The 18071-nt window shown below is 43.0% G+C and overlaps 1 protein-coding gene across 6 annotated transcripts in view; it reads right to left on the bottom strand.

Moving 5' to 3' along the window:
- The window catches only part of MAPRE2 (microtubule associated protein RP/EB family member 2), a 99929-nt gene that overhangs the window by 56886 nt on the left and 24972 nt on the right, over nucleotides 1-18071 (bottom strand). For 2 of the 6 annotated variants that reach the window (XM_055704334.1, XM_055704329.1), the window contains exon 2: nucleotides 16042-16100. Coding sequence is in view for 3 of the 6 variants with exons in the window: in XM_055704329.1 (XP_055560304.1) it covers nucleotides 16042-16100 (59 nt within the window). In the remaining 3 variants the exon portion in view is untranslated. Of the gene's footprint in view, nucleotides 1-10; nucleotides 217-16041; nucleotides 16101-16170; nucleotides 16215-17172; nucleotides 17266-18071 lie in introns of those variants that run through there. The other 4 variants (XM_027797264.2, XM_055704332.1, XM_055704333.1 and 1 more) reach the window with 4 other exon arrangements.

The following is an 18071-nucleotide window of genomic DNA, read 5'->3' on the forward strand; positions in this document are numbered from 1 at the left end:
GCCGCAGTACCTGTAGGAGCGCTCCCCCCGCACCGTGTGCTTCCTGAAGGGGATGATGGTCCCGTTATCCTGGATGATGTCGTTATTGTTCTCGCCATTTGGGGACAGGGCTTGGGTCGGTCCGGGCATTGGCGCTCCCGCCGCTCCGCAGAGCCCCGCGCTGCTGGTGTGCGGAAGGTGGCGGCAGCCGACTGTCGCCGCCCGCCCGCCCGCGCCGCCCCGCCCCGCCGCGCACGTCAGCCCCGCCGCCGCCGCGCCCCACGTGACCGCCTCTCGCCATGGCAACCGGCCGACTCCGCGCCTCGCCGCCCGCCGCGCCGCGGCCGCCCCGCTGCGCCCGGGGAGGGGGAGGGGGCGCCCCGCCCCGCGCCCCCGCACAAAGAGCCGCTCGCCCCGTGCGTGCGGGGGGATCCGCCGTCCCCCGCGGGTGGCGGGCCCGCGGAGAGCGCCCGAGCCGCGGGGCGGCCCTGCCCGGCGCAGGCAGACAAAGCGCTGGGGCAGCCCCGTGCACCCCCCGCAGGAAGGCGTCCCGCTCCCCTCCGGCAACGGGCCGGGGGACGTGCCGCCCCCTGCCCGCCTCCGCCCGTGACAGCGGCGGCTGCGGCTTCGCCCTGCGTTACCAAAACGACGGGGACCTCCGAGCGCGGTAGCCCACGGCTACCGCCCCTCCCCGCCTCGGGCAGCTCCTCTGGGCTCGGCCGGAGCCCCCGCCCCCGCCGCTCTGCTGCACCGCCCGGGCGGCGGCCGCGCAACCCCGACAGGGAAGCAGCGCCCGGCGCTCCGCGACACCTTCCCTCCGATCCGGTGCGCCTGGAGCAACGGCCAGCTCCACCGCCTGCTCCGCCGTCCGCGGCTCGCCAGAGCAGGTTCTGTGTTCCGTACGGTAGGCACTTTAACCAAACCGTGCATAAATGTTAAATGGTATGGGAACACGAGGGTGTCAGAAACCGTGGACTCCTAATCATTAAAAAAAAAAGCATAGGAAGGTCTAAGTTCATGGATGCTTTTTTTCCCCTGTTCCTGCATCCACTGCTCCGCCTGGATTCCCTCCCAGCCCCAAGCACCAGGATAGCCAAGTTACCAAACCCTATATCCCTGCTTACAGCTTCACTGAAGAGTGCAGTACAACACCTGCCAAGCTGCACTGCACATCTGCAGCGTCCTCCTGTTCCCAGGCTTACACAGGGAAGCAAGCTGATGGCATGACTTGCCTGGGTCAGAAACATGAAAGGGGCAAAACCCAAACTTGCCAGGGTAGTGGTGCTGAACTGCTGGCGCTGCCATTCACACAACCCCTCATGTCTTCCTCCCCTTCATTTAAAAGGGTTTCTCATCCCCCCTCTTAGCATATCTCTACAATTTCTGCATATCTCACCTTGCGTAGACACATCCTTCAAAGCTGGATGTTAACCACAGAGCAATGCCAGTCATAGACAGCAGATCAGAACTTCACCACAGTAAAGCCTACCCTTGTGTCCCAATAGTGGATCAAAACTCACATTTACCACATTAGAAAAATAAACTATCCAACTGTTTAGAAATTGTTTTCTCTACAGAGAATCCAGCAAGAGCAGCTATGGGCACAGACTCTAAACATCTCTGTAAGACCTCAAGGCTGTTGGATGTGAAAGAGCAAGAAGTAGTTGGGCAGATATACCGACATCTTAAAAAAAAAAAAAGGCACTCCTAAATTCAACTCTCTAAAATTAATTTTAAGGTGACAGATCTATTGGAAGCAATGAGTATTTCTAATGTGTTCTCAGAGGCACATGCTAGTATCTTATTAAAAGGTCTGAAGTATGAGTTTGATCAGGTTTATACCTCAGACTTGCTGTGTGAAGAAAGTGATTTTACAAAATTTTAACCAATCTTTATCTAACCTTTCAGACTGAAATGCCACTTTGCTGAAAGCTTAGTTTACATGATTATGCTCATGATATGGACTCTGGGTTCACAGAGAGCTTGTAAGGTGAATACAATCAATAACTAAACACCAGCTGCACAGCACTTGGACTGCTGAGAAACTACTTGGATTTAAGTCAGATGTATACATTAATACACATAGAGAGCAATCTAACAAAACTCAAAATTAGTCTGCCAATTTGTCATGGTCCTCTGAACACCAGGACAGGAGGTTTTATATATTCTTTCTGCCAGGTTTTCAAATATACTCAAATTTTTCTTTCAGTAACTGACCTATAGACATTTGCAGCTGACATGCTTGATTGAGAAATCTTGCATTCATCTGGCAACAGTAAACCCACCAGAGAATTGCCTTTGAATCTTTCTCAAAACAAGCAACAAAATACTTTCTGCTAAAAGGCCAGTGTCTTAGTAATGCTCAAGAGCATGGAGAAGCCAGAAATGCTACATGGTGACAGAATATAAAAATAACCTATAGCAGGTTTTTATCTGCCAGACATAACCCTACCTGCCCTGCTAGGCAGCAAGCAGTAATATACTCCACTACCCTAACTTATAAAAATATTTTTATTTCTTTGCCAGTGGCAAAAAAACAGAAGCTTTTTTACTGATGTCTCCAAAACTGTTTTTAAAACATGTACTGGCAAAGCTACAGAAGTGCAGGTGAGGACAGCACAGCAGCCTTGTTGCCTCAGACCCCTTCCTGCCTCTGCATTAGGATTCAAGGTCAAAAGAACACACACTGCCTCAACGCAACACCTTACCTTTACAGAGGCTGAGCCAGGCCATGGCAAAAGAAGCTTGGTGATGGTTTTCAGAAAGCACATGCTGCTTCGGTTGACCTACCACAGTCGGGCAGAGCACGGGGCACAGTACGGATTCCGTATTGCACAGCACTCCCTCCACTTACATCTCTGTTCGAGCACTGCATGCCCACAAACACAACTCTTGACGTGCAGGAAAGCACCAGCATCTTCTTCCCACTTTCACTGTTCTGAGCCAAGACGTCTCAGGCATGGATCCAGTGGCACAGAACAAGGAAGAGGAACCTGGTGCTATTATTAGGTGCCTGTGCATCTGTTCTGCCTTTATAGATTTTACATGAAGTAGGCGTACAAATAGAAAAGCAGGTTGAAAAATAAGAGGTCAGCACGGTGTTGATAAAAAAGCTCCACCTATGGTATGTTGAAAGCACTGAAATCCAGTACTCACAAGTGGTACGCAGACTAAGCAAAGCAAAGAGCCAGGAAAGGAATTAATGCTAAGGGGGAGAATTACAGAACCTGATGTAATAGATCTCCAAGCACCAAGAACCACAGAAGCAATGGCTGGAAAGGACCAACCGATCGAGGTTGTCCGGTCCAATCTCCCACTCAAAGCAGGATCACCCCCAACACAAGATCAGGTCATATTTGATGATCATAGTCTAGTCAAATCTTAACAATCTCCAAGGATGGAGATGTCACATCCTCTCAGGGCAACCTGCTCCTGTGTCACTTTAGCCTGCTGTTCACAGTTTCCCACCTGACTTTGGCTACAAGGCAATCCCATACTTCCCCCGGACAATATAGCAAGTACCAGATGTGCTGCTGATGGGGAAAAGTCACCACCTTACCCCAGCACATGCATTTCAGTACTTTGATTTCTGCCACGGTGAACCAGGCAGAGGAAACACTGGTGAGCACTGCAACAGGCCTGAATGCCATTCTCCAAAATCTGGTTGCTCCTTCCCCCTCAAAGCTTTTGCTTTCAGTTCCTCTCTCCTTTTTTGCTCCAGGCTTCACTTACTGCAATAAAAAGGCCATGTAGTGTGATTTATAACGCCTGAGAGTGAAATCCCCTAAAAGCCCAAAATGCAGTGTCAGAAAGACCTCAGGCATGCTCAAGCCAGAATATTATATTAGGCAGCTAATGTGGAAATAAATTATGAGTATTTTAGCGCTGATAAGAAGCAACCAATGCACAGCCTCTGAAAACAGAGGTGATGGCCACACTAGAGACTTCTGCTGATATATTTGTCAGAAGATTAAAAAAACACACACAGTTTTAGGGAGCTTTCTATGTGACATAGCCAAAGTATAAATACAATTAATGACTGCAGAAATTCCCCACTGCTTGGATAACTTTGGGGGCAGGGGCTGAGATCAAGAAAGAGATGTTTAACCCCAGAGTGGCCAGCAAACGTCTCTCATTTCTAATATCTCTGTTCATGTTGAATTTCATAAAGGAATCAGTGTGATATTCCTTGGACTCTCAGAATACACCTCAGCTACAACTTCAAGCTGCAGCAAACACCATGTAAGTATGACTATTTTGGCCCATGTGCTTCACTTTTTAGAGGAGTTTCATGAACACTCCTGTCAGAAGCACAGTTTTTCTACCAGGAAAAAGAATGAGAAATCCTCATTTCAGGCAAACAAGCAGTTAGGAGGTAGCAACAGCTTTTGTAAAGCAGCAGTCCTGGTCAATATAGTCTGCTTTCTAACTGTTCTCATAGTTTTCCTCTATCAGGATGAAGATTAATAGAATTGTGCGAAGCAACAGATTTACACACTGTAGAGCAAAATCAGTTATTTTAGCACTCAAGTGTGTGTTTATCAGAAACCTGTGCAGAAACAGGCTTTCACTGAAGAAGGCGGCCAACAGCGTTTAGTTCTGAAGTAAATGAATAAAGAAAATCAGGAAGAAAGTTTGGGAAGAGCTAAAAAAAAGTTAATCTGTTAAGTCTTGGTCATATCTTGCTTGTTCAAGGGAGGCCCAGTTCATTAAGGTACTACATAGACATACTCTGTTCCCAGCATGAGTAGATTCAGTAAGATGGATATAACCATGAGCATGCTTAATTAGGCTGCATCAGAATCAGCCTAATTTCTGATAGCACACACCATGAATAAAAGTTTCATTTAGTAAATCAAGAACAGATGACTTAGGAGATCCAGATTTGCATGTCATCTACGGTAAATACAAATGAGGTATCTGCAACTGCATGTCTATTAGAGCGCACTAGCTCACGCCACCCTAAATTAGTGCACAGTTCTGACCTGTAATGATAACGTATTACACACAAATGTCCATAATTGAATTAGCAACAGCAACGTTACTAGCACAATGAATGTATATCAGATACGATGTGGCATATGATGAGTTTTAAGCTGACCTGGGTTATGCAGAAAAACTCACATTTCTCATTCCACTGACATACTGTCAACTGCACTGATCAACCCAAAGGAAAGCTCCTACTGTGGCATAAAAATAACTCCAAGTGAAAATTCAAAACTATAACTTTACAGACTTTCCTTGTTTACACAGCACTGAACAAAACCTCCCATCTCCACCCCGTTAGTTCATTCCATGCCTTAGATTTCAGGGTGCATTGCATTTAAACTGACCATACCAAACAGCAAATGATAATTTTGCCAGGACAAAGAAACACTGCATGAGTTTTAATAAAACAGCTACTTATCACCCCAGACATCCTGTAGACAAAGAATGAGCTTTCCACTCTTGGGGATTATAGTGCTGCCACTTTAAGCAAAGTCTTGATTATTTGCCTTCCCTGGAGAGAGACAGATAAAGAGAAAGAAAGAGAGGGCTGTCCCAATTACACAATGTGCATGGACCACATACCTATGAGGTAATTCAAGTCTATTTTTAAATATATGGACATATTTATATTTCAGGGGTCACATTTAATATTTTAAGAAGTGTTCTCTGCCTGTGAGGAAGAGTAAACTTAGTGTCTTTGTCAGCTAAGCATTCTTGAAAATTTAGTATAATAAGCTGCAAAGCCAATTTGACCATTAGTGTATGAATTCCTCACTAAAGAGAGAGGTCTTCAAGAGCCACAGCCTGTGGGTATTTTTCTTTAAAAAGGCAGCAGTTACCTTTTGTAGTTCCAGAAATCAAATAGAAATCAGAGGGTTATTTCAAGATTCAAACACTGTCTGCAAAACCAGGATTTTTTTCTTCAAAGAAACAGGATTTCAGAAGCCCTTGAATAGAAGGTATATTTTAAGACTAATTATATGCTTTTAATATTAATTGTTAGATTAAAATTAATAAATAGGTTTACTGGACATTTATTAAATCAAATCCTTTCAGCGTTTAGCTAAATCCAGCTGCTTTAAAGAAAAAGTCCCTAATTCTTATTTAGAAAGAAGCACTCTTCAGCATACAAAGAACTTTGTACCTGAAACGCAAGAAGTTCACACTGAATATCCAAAACATTTTTATCCAGCACTTCCTACATAACAAAAAACTCCAGTGAGAGCAGGAAACACTCACTGAAGGATGTTTCCAAAGAATAAATTTTCACTTCCTTTAACTCCAGACCAAACCAGAATTTTGAATTCTTTGGTGCCTGTTACATTTGTGTTCAGTGATATCTACCAGGCTGTAGCTGAGTTTCAGGCACACCTGGGGTAGCTGCTTTCATCTGAAAACCTGTAAACTGAGGCTGTGATCAATAAATGCTTGGAGTGATGACTTTCTCACTCTGCCTCTAATACTGATTGAAAGGAATTGAGGCAGGAGACTGACTCATGGCTCATTCACGCGCATTTAGATGGAACTATTTGGCTGGGGCTGTTCTAGATTTAACATTGCCACTTCCATTTGTATGGAGGCGTTAACTAGCTTTCTAGTCTTGTTTTGTCAGAGTTCAAATGTAAACACCATGGAAAGCCAAAATAAAAACATTTAAAATGTTCAATTAATCTGGATTCCTGGATTTTTTTCAGAGAATGACAAAACTTTAATTAAATGGGATCTCCATTAGGTGACAGGTCAGGTCGGAGGATGCTGGTCCAACACTAATCCCCACCCCCAGCTTTGGATGGTGAGATAGTGGAACAGGTTGCCCAGAGAAGCTGTGGATGCCCCATCCCTGGAAGTGTTCAAGGCCAGCCTAATTCAAGCGTTGAGCAATCTGGTCTACTGGAAGGTGTCCCTGCCCATGGCAGGGGGGGTGGAACAAGATGATCTTTAAGGTCCCTTCCAACCCAAACCATTCTATGACAAATGAAAGTGAGACTAGTGTTCTCAAAAAAGGGGATTCGGGATTTCCAAGTTTCCATACAGTACAGCTTACAACTATTACCCTCGGAAATAGTCAGAGCTTCAGACATTCACATCCTAAACAAAATCAATGAAAGAAGTTATAAACAGTAAAAGCCTGGAAGGGTCTGGAAATATGAGAGAGTAGAAAAGTCTAGCATTTCTTTATATATTGTCAGCTGTTGAGGAATCTTTGGCTTTCTTGGAGTTAAAGAGGGGTGTCTGGAAAAATGCAGAAAGATGACAAAATCAGGTAGGAGTGGACAATCTACCCCTCTGTTGTTCCTTCTTACCATTTCATACTGAAAACAACAACATACTTTGAAGGCATTTCAGTCTAGTGATATAGTTCATAAAAGCAACATTGGCTTGTGGGAGAGGACAAAGGAGAAGATTTGCAACACCATTTGTCCAAGGCAGAAGTTTTTCATGTGAAAATCGGATATGGCTGTATCCCACAATAAAGTGATACCTTTACTGGTAGATGATGACTTTCAATATGACTTGTTACATTACTCCACAGAGAACTTAGTATGTAATATCAATGTCAAGCCAAGAAGTTAACAACAGCCCTTGGGATCAATGATTCTCTGTTCCTATTGTACAACAAATGTTGTGAAGCTGATAGCCATTTGATTTGCAGATGTTATCCAAGTAATTTAATATTCCACATGACTCTCTGGTACCTGCATAACACAAGGAGGAGAAGTATAAATGCTTTGGAATGATTGTTGGCTAAGATCTGTTCAGTGTACTGTTTAGCACCTTGTCCAATATCAGCATTACAGGTACTCGACATGTAAAGCTTGCACATGGTTTATAAACCACCACAAGGAACATTACATATGTCAACATTTACCAACCTGGTGCTCACCACTGCTAAAGAGGAAGGGAGAAGGCTGGCGCAAGAAAGTAATGGTTCCAGCAGGTGGTCAATAAAATTTTTGGATACCTTATTACTGGATCAAAAGTGCTTCAACCAGCTGACAGAAAGGGCTGGATCATTACAAACCAAGATCTGAAGGGGTTACTTTGTCCCAGGAAACTGTTAATTAAGCATCTGTCCTCCCACACCCAGCAAAAAGCCAACATAAACATTATTACATACTCTAGCTAATGTGAAAGAAATACAAAGCGCATTCATGCCTGACCAGCATCAAAATCACACTGCCAAGTCATTCAGTAGTGTGAGAGAGTTTCTGTGATTGTAAACCCTGGCCCAAGAATTTGGTGCCTTGCTGCAAAAATACTCTACAGTTTCCTCGGGTCCTTACAGTGTGCTACAAATTATTCTCTTACAAAGCTAGCGCATGTCACATGCTGATCAAATTAGCAAGTGCCAAGTGACACAGAAAGTGGTGTGCTTTTTTGTTTGCATGCTGCCTGCCCCTTCTCTTGAAAACTGCTTTTTATCCGGGATGTTCACAGTATTTTACAAAAACTAATTTCTGTCAGCTTTGTTCATTTTACAAGCACAGAAACAGGCCCTGCTGTTATGACCAACTTCCTCAAAACCCCATGCAAACTTCACCCCCAGCACCACTACGGCGAGTCCCCAGCCTTTCTTCCACGGTTTGCCTTCTGATCCATGCAGTACTTCCAGCTCTGCAGCTAAGCAAATCCTATACCCTTTCTCCATTACTACAACTCAGTGACCACCTCCTCCCTTTCATCTCAGGATTTTTTCCACACCTGAGGTTTCCCCATTGTTCTTTCTCCCATTCTTTCCCACCCATCCTTTGTCAGGCATAATCCTCTGCAGGCAATTTTCACTTTCCTTTATCAGCCACCTGCAGAGAACCTGGGTCAAATTGGTCTCCTTCCCTCAAAGTCCCCAGCATACCTATTGTCTGGCTAACATACTGCTATTAGCTAATAACACCTCATTTCATCCAGGCTGAGAGGAATGTACTACAGCACTTGCCTGCTAAGGTGCATGCACATTCACACGCAGCCACCCCAAGAAGCAACACCTGTATTTAAGAGCTGCATAATGCACAGAATTTACACACCTCCTGTGACGTGGCGCTGCCATAAAGAACTGAGATCCCTGAGGCACCTCTGAAAAACTGGGTTGCAAGGATTTGCTTGTGATCACTGGCTCACAGAGAAATCAAGGAGTGCTTCCTCTTTAGGCTAGAACAAATTTGTTACACACACGCAATTTTTTTGACAGAAATTTGTTTTACCATTCAAAAGGCTCTTAGTGATTTCAGGCTCCTCACTGGTCAAATGTAAGCATCTGAGGCACTCTTTACTTGCTGGCAGTTTCTTACACTTGTGCTTTCTGACTTGCTGTTAAGCATTTAGACCCACAACACACTTGTAAGTAATAGTTACTATTTGCAAACACTAAAGCATTTGGGAGCAAGAAACTGTTTTTCCAAGTACAATTTAATTGCTGGTTTACACAATTCTCTTACTAATCTTAAAGTTTTTGTTTCCTTGTTTATTGATGGAAAACAGACTTTTTCCAATGGCAATGTTTGTTAGCATCTTAGTGTTTACCCTAAGTGTTTTTTAATAAAATAGCCTTCAAATGACAAGGAAAAGTAATTTTCACAGATCGCTTTAACCATGTTACACATATATTAGCACTTTGGAATAAAGAAAAAAAAGATTTGCCAACTATGTCAAGAAGTGTATCTTGCTGACAGGCATTCCCTAAGAAGACTTTCGTAAAGTGACATATTAGACCAAGTTTCCATGCATACTTCAAACACTTTAATAGCCTAGTGCTGCAAGTGCTTTCTTTAGATATTAGCACCCTACAGAACATATACTAAGCACTTTCTGAAATCCTGGGATTTCAAATTAGCCAAAAAATGTTCTTGCCTGGTTGTTAAGAGGCAAAGCTAGTTGGGAGAAAGCTACTGCTGGCCTGCTTTAGTGGAAGGTGCATCTGCTACCAGCAACACGTACCAATATTGGGGCTTGCGGAGGAGAAATGAGGAAACAAAAAAACTTGCAAGCAATGTACAACAGTAAATTTTCCTTACAAAGTCAAATTAACAGCTTTTTTAAGAAACACACCTAGTAATTAAATGAATTGTACCACAATGGCTACCATAAATTTGTGGATCAAATGCGATACCAGCTGAAGTACTAACGTGACTTTATTTAAATGTAAGGAACAGACAAAACATAATAAAGGGCTCACGCCTCTACTCTAAAATAGAGTGAGGCCATTAAAAGTGTACATATCTCCATTCTGAGCAGACAAAAGCATACAGAATGTGCATAATCTTACTGAAAAGATAAACAGCTGGATTTACTTGCTTCCATTAACCAATGACCCACTTGTCAAACATAAGCTGTAGATTTAGAAGAGTGATTACACGAAGCCTCTTACATTAGACAAAAAAAGATCCCAGCTATGTAATCAGAGCAAGTCTGAAAATACTTGAGCGCAGACAATAATGTTCTTTTATACAGACACACGGCGATAACTAGTTCTTCTTGCTAAAACCTACAATACAATGTGAGGGTGTTTCCTATAGTGCTGTTCAGAAGGAGTTTATCCCATGCAGCCCACTCAGGTCATTAGCGGTGAGCCAAATCCAGGCCTCTTGTAAGAGGATGAAGCTCTAATGGAAGCCACTGCCTAAACCTTAATGTGGGGGCACTGCCAGCTTCCTTCTGTGAGGAATGGGTATTCCTAGAGAAGTCAGGCTGGTGCTCCCCGCACTAGATGGTAACCACAACACGTACCCGGCCTATCTAATCACTCAGAGAGGATTTTTAACCAGGGGCAGCAGCTGCGCAGGCTTTGGTGGCAGATCTCCAGCTGAGGCTTTTAGAGCTCAAGCCAGCTGCCATCAACTTTGCCCATGTGTAAGCACCTCCCACCACACGCCTGTTGCAGGTTCAAATAGGTACAAACATACCAGACTATACAGATGATTACAGCATTTGGGCTTGAGTACAAGCCCTGAATTAACAACAGAGGAAATGCATCAGGGACAAATTACTAGGTCTCAAGACATGGAAAATCTCTAATTTTCCCACCTTGCATTGTAACACAACAGTAATGCACACAACAGCGGCCTTTCCACACTCTACCTACGGCTAAACAAGTGTCTAAGAAGGCTGAAGAAGCCATTATTATAAGCAACATTTTTACTGTAAGGACAATTTATACAATTAAGTGCATGTTGCTTCCACCTGACCTCACTTGCATGCTGTGTATGGCCTGCAACTCAGTCTTTACTGTGACTCAGTATATAGGGTGATTTTCTGGAAGCTGCAGATCATGGAGCAACTTAATTATATAAGAATCCTAGCAGTCAGCTAATGAAAACCAATGTTTCCAGCCCTAGTGATCACAGAGAAATGCTGGAAAATGCCGATACTTGAACTAAGAAAAAAACCCGAATACTAAAACCAGAAAAGCCAGCAATGACCAAAAAAACCCCCAAACTCCCCTTCTTTAACAAAAGTGCAATATTTGAATAAGCTCTTTCAAGCCTTTCTTCACTCCTAAGCTCCTAGCAGGCATGATGGGTTTCTGGGAGCCTGTACACCCCCTGGATTTTACTCTGGTGTTGGAGGCCCTGAGCTCTGCAGATCAGCATCCCAGCAGCTGATGTGCAGGTACAGACTTTAGCAGCAGCATTGCAGAGGAGGCCAGGTAAGCTACGCAGCACCTACCACACTATAGGACAGGGACACGTGTCCTTTATAGAAAAGAAGGTACAGATGGGAACACAGCCATGGCACTCTGAGCTCCACACGCCACCCACCACATCTGCAACAGCATTTTGGTTTCAGCTCAGTTCTTTGCCATATTCCTCAGCAACACCTGGGGGTTACCACTGTGTGCAGTCCCCCCTGTGCCAGCCCAACCTTCTCTTCCCATCGTCCTTTTACAATACTCCATCCACTTCCTTTCTCCATCTCTTATGCCTTTGCCTTTCCTTCCTTAGATGAAATCTAGGGCTATTTACAACTTCACTGTTAGCACCTTCTGGACATTATAGTGATTAGCAAGTCATCACACTCCCAGTCAGTATTGCAAACAGACTAGCAAGACACAGACTACTAGAAAAAGATGGTCTGTTTTCCTAACAGATCCAGCCTGACAACAGACTTAGAATGGCTGCACAGAATCAGGATGCAAATCAGATCTTGCAATCACATTCGCAAGATTGTATTTATAAAATCTAGAAACTCCTTTGGAAAAACTGACAGTTATTTTTATAGCATCTGGATGTACTGCAAACACTTGATATACCTAGGAGGAATTAGTGGGGGTTTTAAGGTTCTTAAAAAAAGAGGGTTGTTTTTTTTTTTGGCTGCTGGAGCAAAACTCAAATCATTACTTGAATCATCCTTTAATAAACGTTCTCCATCTTTTAAATGAAGCACCATTGATAAGCAAGACGCAGAAGGCAAAAGACAACTAGAAACAAAGGTATCATTCTTTGTTTATGTTATTGTATGTTGTCATGGCTTCAACAGTCATGGCATAAAGTAGCACCATTTTGTAACCCCTAAACAGTCATATTGTATATAAAATGAAGAAAAAAAAAAGATTCTGTAACAATTTGAGCACAAAAGGTACTACTAGTGCCATGAAAACAGTGCCTTTTCTTCATTACAGCAGAAAATGAGGTTTCTATTTAACAAAACCCCCAGCCACAAGGCTATGCGTTTTTGTAACTGTGAATGTATGTCAGTGCTGTTGACAGCTTCTGCATTGGAACGGATCTTATTATTAACTCTGAACAAAACCACACGTTATCTTTCTGAAAAGCAAAAGTTACATTCCTGATTAAACAGCTGCTTTGCTGAGCTCCTGTGGGATAATTTTTGGTATTGGGCACTGAAAAAATAAATATCACCCCAAAGTTCAGAATATTTTCAGACAGCACCATAAAAGGCTATACAAGCTACCCAATTTCTAACTTAAGAAGGGAGTGGGCTGGTGAGCACACAGCCATAAACAAACATTCCACTTCGGTTAACTTTGCTCTCTTAGGTTCAGGATTTCAGTCTCCAGTTTTCTCATGTTAGATCAAAACCAGCTATAGAGCAGCTGTGTCCTATGCAGGACTGACTGCTAAGCAGATGTCCTCCACTACATTTTGGGGGACCTTGTGGTGTTTCCATAGAATGTAAGTGCTTTTGAAGCACTCTGCTCAGCTCAGAGCTTCACCCATTTTCAGACTTCTTCAGTCTTTTGGCAGAGGTATAAAGCAGCCCTTAGGGGAGTCAGGTCTTATTTGGTGGACATTACAGGGACCAGTCTGAGAAAAGAAGCAGTAGGGAACAGAGTGGGAAACAAAGCACACTTACCTGAAGTAGTATTTTATTCTGCACTGGTGCTGGGAGGTAGGGAGAAAGAAGCAAGAGGAAACACTTCTTTAATCTGCCTGGTTTAAGTCACTACATGCACCGTTAGCATGAATGACCAGAGAACATTTGTTTCTGTGCAGGGAAGAGAAAAGCTCACACGGAACTTTTCATTCAGATCTCCCCTGAACAATTCATGATTTAGTAGTTCATCATACAAACATATTTTATTCATCATAAAAACATATTTATAGATATTTTAAATATATTTTCTTTCTTTCCTCCATCTCAAAATGACTGAAATACAACAAATAATTCCTGAGCTAACGTTCCAGTAGAAAACAGACTTGCTTTCTAATGTTAGGGTGATTTGTAATTGTTTTAGTGATAACACATCAAACAAGAAATTGTAACTGCCAAAAGCCCCCTTATCTGCATCTTGCACACAAGAGTGCCTCATGTGAGAACTGTAAAATTCCTTGGATATTCCAACATCCATTCCTCATGTTGTTGTGTGTATAACTTAAATAAAAGAAAAAATACACACATTTGTGAGGCTCAAAGGCACCGAAACCTGACTGGAAGGATTCCCAAGCAAAGACTAGTATATAATAGCATGTTACATGGATTTGGCTTTTGCAATTGTAATAGCTTAGCTAATTCTCTAGCAATATAATGAATCTCTGGTATTAGAATGCTAGATAGCTAGATCTTTATTTTGACTTATAATAGGCCATAAGACCTAAGGGATTTGGAAAGGAAAGGCTACAACAGTAAGCAGGAATCCATGGGGAATATGCTGAAATGCTGTATGTTGCTTCACAGAGAAGGTTACTTATTGCAGGAAACCTGCACGTGTCACTTAAGTTTGATGAAAGCAGACTGCATACTACCTGTCTAACAATGTGCATTTGGTGGCTGCGCACTATCTCAATGCTCGTGGTTTTCTTCACATCTCCTGTTGCTTCAAAGTACTAGCGACAATGCCAGTATAGCCACAGGGGTGAAGCTTGACTATAAGTAGCAGCACCTACTGCTCTGTGCAAGAGTAGAAAGCGATAGCCAAAACCCAGTGTGGCTCAGCACAGGGCATTGCCCCGCTGCACTTCCATCTGCAGCACCTTCATGGGAGGGCATGGGTCTGCAGGGAGAGGACATTCCGTGTTCCCAGCGCTTGCTCTCAGATGCTTCCTGTAGTCTAGAGCTATTGCTTCATCCTTGAGGCACACAAGCCTCTTTCAGCTCTAAATTATAGACTGTTCTTCTGAGAATCTCCAGGTCCAGTCGAGCCCTTCTAATAATAATAATAAAAAAAAAGTCTAATTGCTGTGAAAGTAACTTCTTTCAAAACCTGAAGAATCTGAACTCTGTCTTCCCATTTAACTCTCCTCCTCCCAGTGTCAGCATCTCCTTACCTGCACCTGTGCACACAGACAATTCTTGCATTTCCCATAGAACTTACCCTGAAAAATAATTTTTCATGTCTATCATGTATCTAGAGAAATCTTTCTGCAAACATATGTTTTTTTCAGGGCATTAAATAACTTTGAACAAATCCCTAGTTTGCCTGCAAAACAAGTCTTTAAAATAGCTCAGACAAACCTTTATACTTTTAACTGGAAAGCACAAAGCATCGCTGCAAATCGAGGTGCCTGCTAAAAATTAGTGCTTCATACACTGTAATAGCTTTTCAAGCTTTAGCTGAAATGCGGTCGTATCTTTCAAAATTAAAGTTCTTTCTTGCACAGCTCTGGCATCATTTCAGTGACAGGCATATTTTCAGCACTAACTATGAATAAAGAAACCCCACACTGTATTATTGCAAACCACTAATGCTGCAGTGTGTTCCTTGTCAAGGGAAAAGGCACATACAGTATCCAGCATAGCACGGTGAGCACTGTCAGTAGTGAATCTGTGCAAATAGGAGGTTTATTACCGGGTATCTTATGCTCCATCTTGGCAATAGTGAAGATTTCTTGTTTAATAGCACAGATGTGGCAGCCATGATACAAGGGCAGCAAGTGATGGCAACCGGAGGAAGCGCAGATCTGTTCCAGGCGCATCCCTTCTGAAGGCTTTCTAAACATTGCCACCTCGTGGGGCTCCTGTCTCCTGGTATCACTGATATCACCACTCACGGCAGATGGCTTCCTGTGCAGATGTCACAGATGCCAAGCTGGGGGCTGGACAGTTTCAGTTAACACCCAGCTCGGGTGGGATGCGATTTAAAGTCCCATAGGTGGGGATTAAAAAAAGGGGCACCTCACAAATTCTATTTGACATTCATTACTAACCCTGTACAGTGGCATTTTGTGTAGTTTGCTCTTTTTTCACTTAACATTATGAACACAGCGCTAATAATGTGCAGACGAGTTGACATTTAATGAAACAATGCAAGAATACAGTTCCTCAAAGCTCCCAGACAGAAGGGGAGAGGGAAATTAGTTTATTGTCCACCTTTAGTTTTCCTTTCTATTTTTTCTTAATTCCTTTCTGTCAACATTTCCTTCTTACTTCATTCAAAACCACAAATTATTTCCAAAAAGTCTGTGTGATCTAGTTTAGCTTTCATCAGCTCTGTTTAATGAATAATTCCTGAGAACCTGAACCCGTTAATTACATGGTCAAAGATGTTGCAAAGGAATATAACTTTTCATTGATACCAAACTTATCTAGTTACTGTCTTACAGCCATCAAACACAAGTTCTTGGGTACTTTTTTAGTCACTAGCACTGTTACAAACACATACAAGCACACAAACATACTTACTTTGAGCATCCAAACACCTTCCCTGGTTGCCGGCTTGAATTCCTTGCAGCAATTTGGTACTGGAAAGAAAACATGAAAACCTTTATTTTAACAAGCAAACAGGAGAAAAAAAAAAAAAAAAGGACTCACTGAGTGATCTTTGTCTGTATCAGTTGGGCAGTGATGCAATAGCCGTATGCTAAAAATGGAACAAGAGGAGAACTCCTTCATTACAATATCCTAATTCAGCTGCATTCACAATGGTTCAGTGTCCAACACATCTGCACAACGATCAGATGTCCCTCTGATAGAGTAGCAAATCTATGAGCTCCCTTATGCAGTGCTACATTCAGAGTTTATTCGTAATTGCCAGGCACATTGCTGTTTCTTCATCTGACCAGGCTTTTTCTTAGCACAGGCAATCGGTTATGACCGTTGCGTCATGCACATAGGGCCTTGCCACACTTGCCTGAACAGCTTTTCAGAGGGAAAAACAAAAATCTACCATTGAGAAACACATGAACTGACACCCAGGAAAGCCTGTGTTTTTGCCAACACAACACAAAAATGCTGACAATTCTTTGAAGTGCCTCGCTTGGCAATGAAGTCATGAAGCTGCCCACTGGTAGCAGCCACATCAAGGCCCATTCCCATCTGTGTTTCTAGATACAGCTGCCATTTGCAGCTAGATTTGTCCTTGCACCCATTCTCTCAAGTGCTACATTACAGGCTACAGAAATATAAGCAGGAGCGACCGTATATGGGTTTCAATTTGTGCCATGAATTACATGCTAGGGTTATATGGCTAAGTTTCTTAATTTGCCTTCTCAGTCAGCAGGAAATATCATTCCTAGCAGGTAAATAATGGTTTACAGTCAGGCCAGGGCTCTGGTTGTTGCTTGTTTTGCATTCCTAGTCAACTAGGTGAGACAGCCTGGCAGGGAGGGGTATTCCAAAGGCATCTATCCCTGCATAACAGCACAAAACTACATCAAATGGGATCTCAGGGGTGCTCAGATTGAATCAGGATTGAAAGATGCAAGAAGCTGCTGCAGGTGACTTGATATTCATCATAAACCTTGTTTCAAGAGGAAAAAAAAAAAAAACCAGTTCTCGCTCTAATTCATTATCATCTGGAAAAAGTAAACAGACCTTTAAAGATGGCTTGTCTACAGGACTGGATCCCAGCTCGAGGAGCTGTGACTCATCCTGGCAGAGAACTTGGGAAGGCTGCTAGCAGACTCGAAGGCTGAAGCTACCTTAAAGCCAAACCAGAATGGGAATTAGCTATTAAATATGTTATTGTTTCATTTCTTTGAATCTCTCCAAGCCTCTTAAGCTTTGCTTTTCAATGTACTCTACCCCTCCACCCCCCTCCATTTGTTTAATGTGGAAAGTGATTCCAGCACAGCTGACAAACCTCAGGCATCCTATTGGCAAAGGAACAGCAAATCCATCATGGTATGTTGGCTTTTGCTCAAGTAGACCCTCCTGAACTTAAGCTGGGATCTAACAGCACTACAACAGCTTGTAAGGTTGGGACACTTAAGACGATGGTTAGAAGTAGTAATCTCCCATCAGGTGGTGTTGACCAGAACTTCTGACAGGCAGCAGCAGTGCAGAGACACAGCAATTCCCTTACACATGTGAGGCTTAATTTGGTCATGGAATTTTTTCCACACTATACTTTCTGAAGAGTGTGATATTTTTGGCATGTTGAAGATGGATAACTAATTGTCTTCAGTATATAGACCTTGGTTTGAGAAGCATTTGAGTAACACCACCACACTGAACTTCATTCATCTAATCTTAAAGAAAAAAAAGAGAAGCCCTCACAGCAGAGACCCCCTAAGGCTTGGAAACCAATGATGATGATACTTGTACAGGTCATACCAAAGAGGTACATCTTGGCAACAGCTCCTGATTTTTTGCCTCCATACAGGTCCTTACCTGAGCTACAGGGAGCAGTGCAATGGCTATGGCCAGGTGAGATAATTGCTGCTGTATGCAGTACCTCTGCCAGGTCCCCACCTGCTCTGTAAGCCATGCCA

The sequence above is a fragment of the Falco cherrug genome, chromosome 3, assembly GCF_023634085.1.
Source record: "Falco cherrug isolate bFalChe1 chromosome 3, bFalChe1.pri, whole genome shotgun sequence".
In the NCBI taxonomy this organism is placed as follows: domain Eukaryota; kingdom Metazoa; phylum Chordata; class Aves; order Falconiformes; family Falconidae; genus Falco; species Falco cherrug.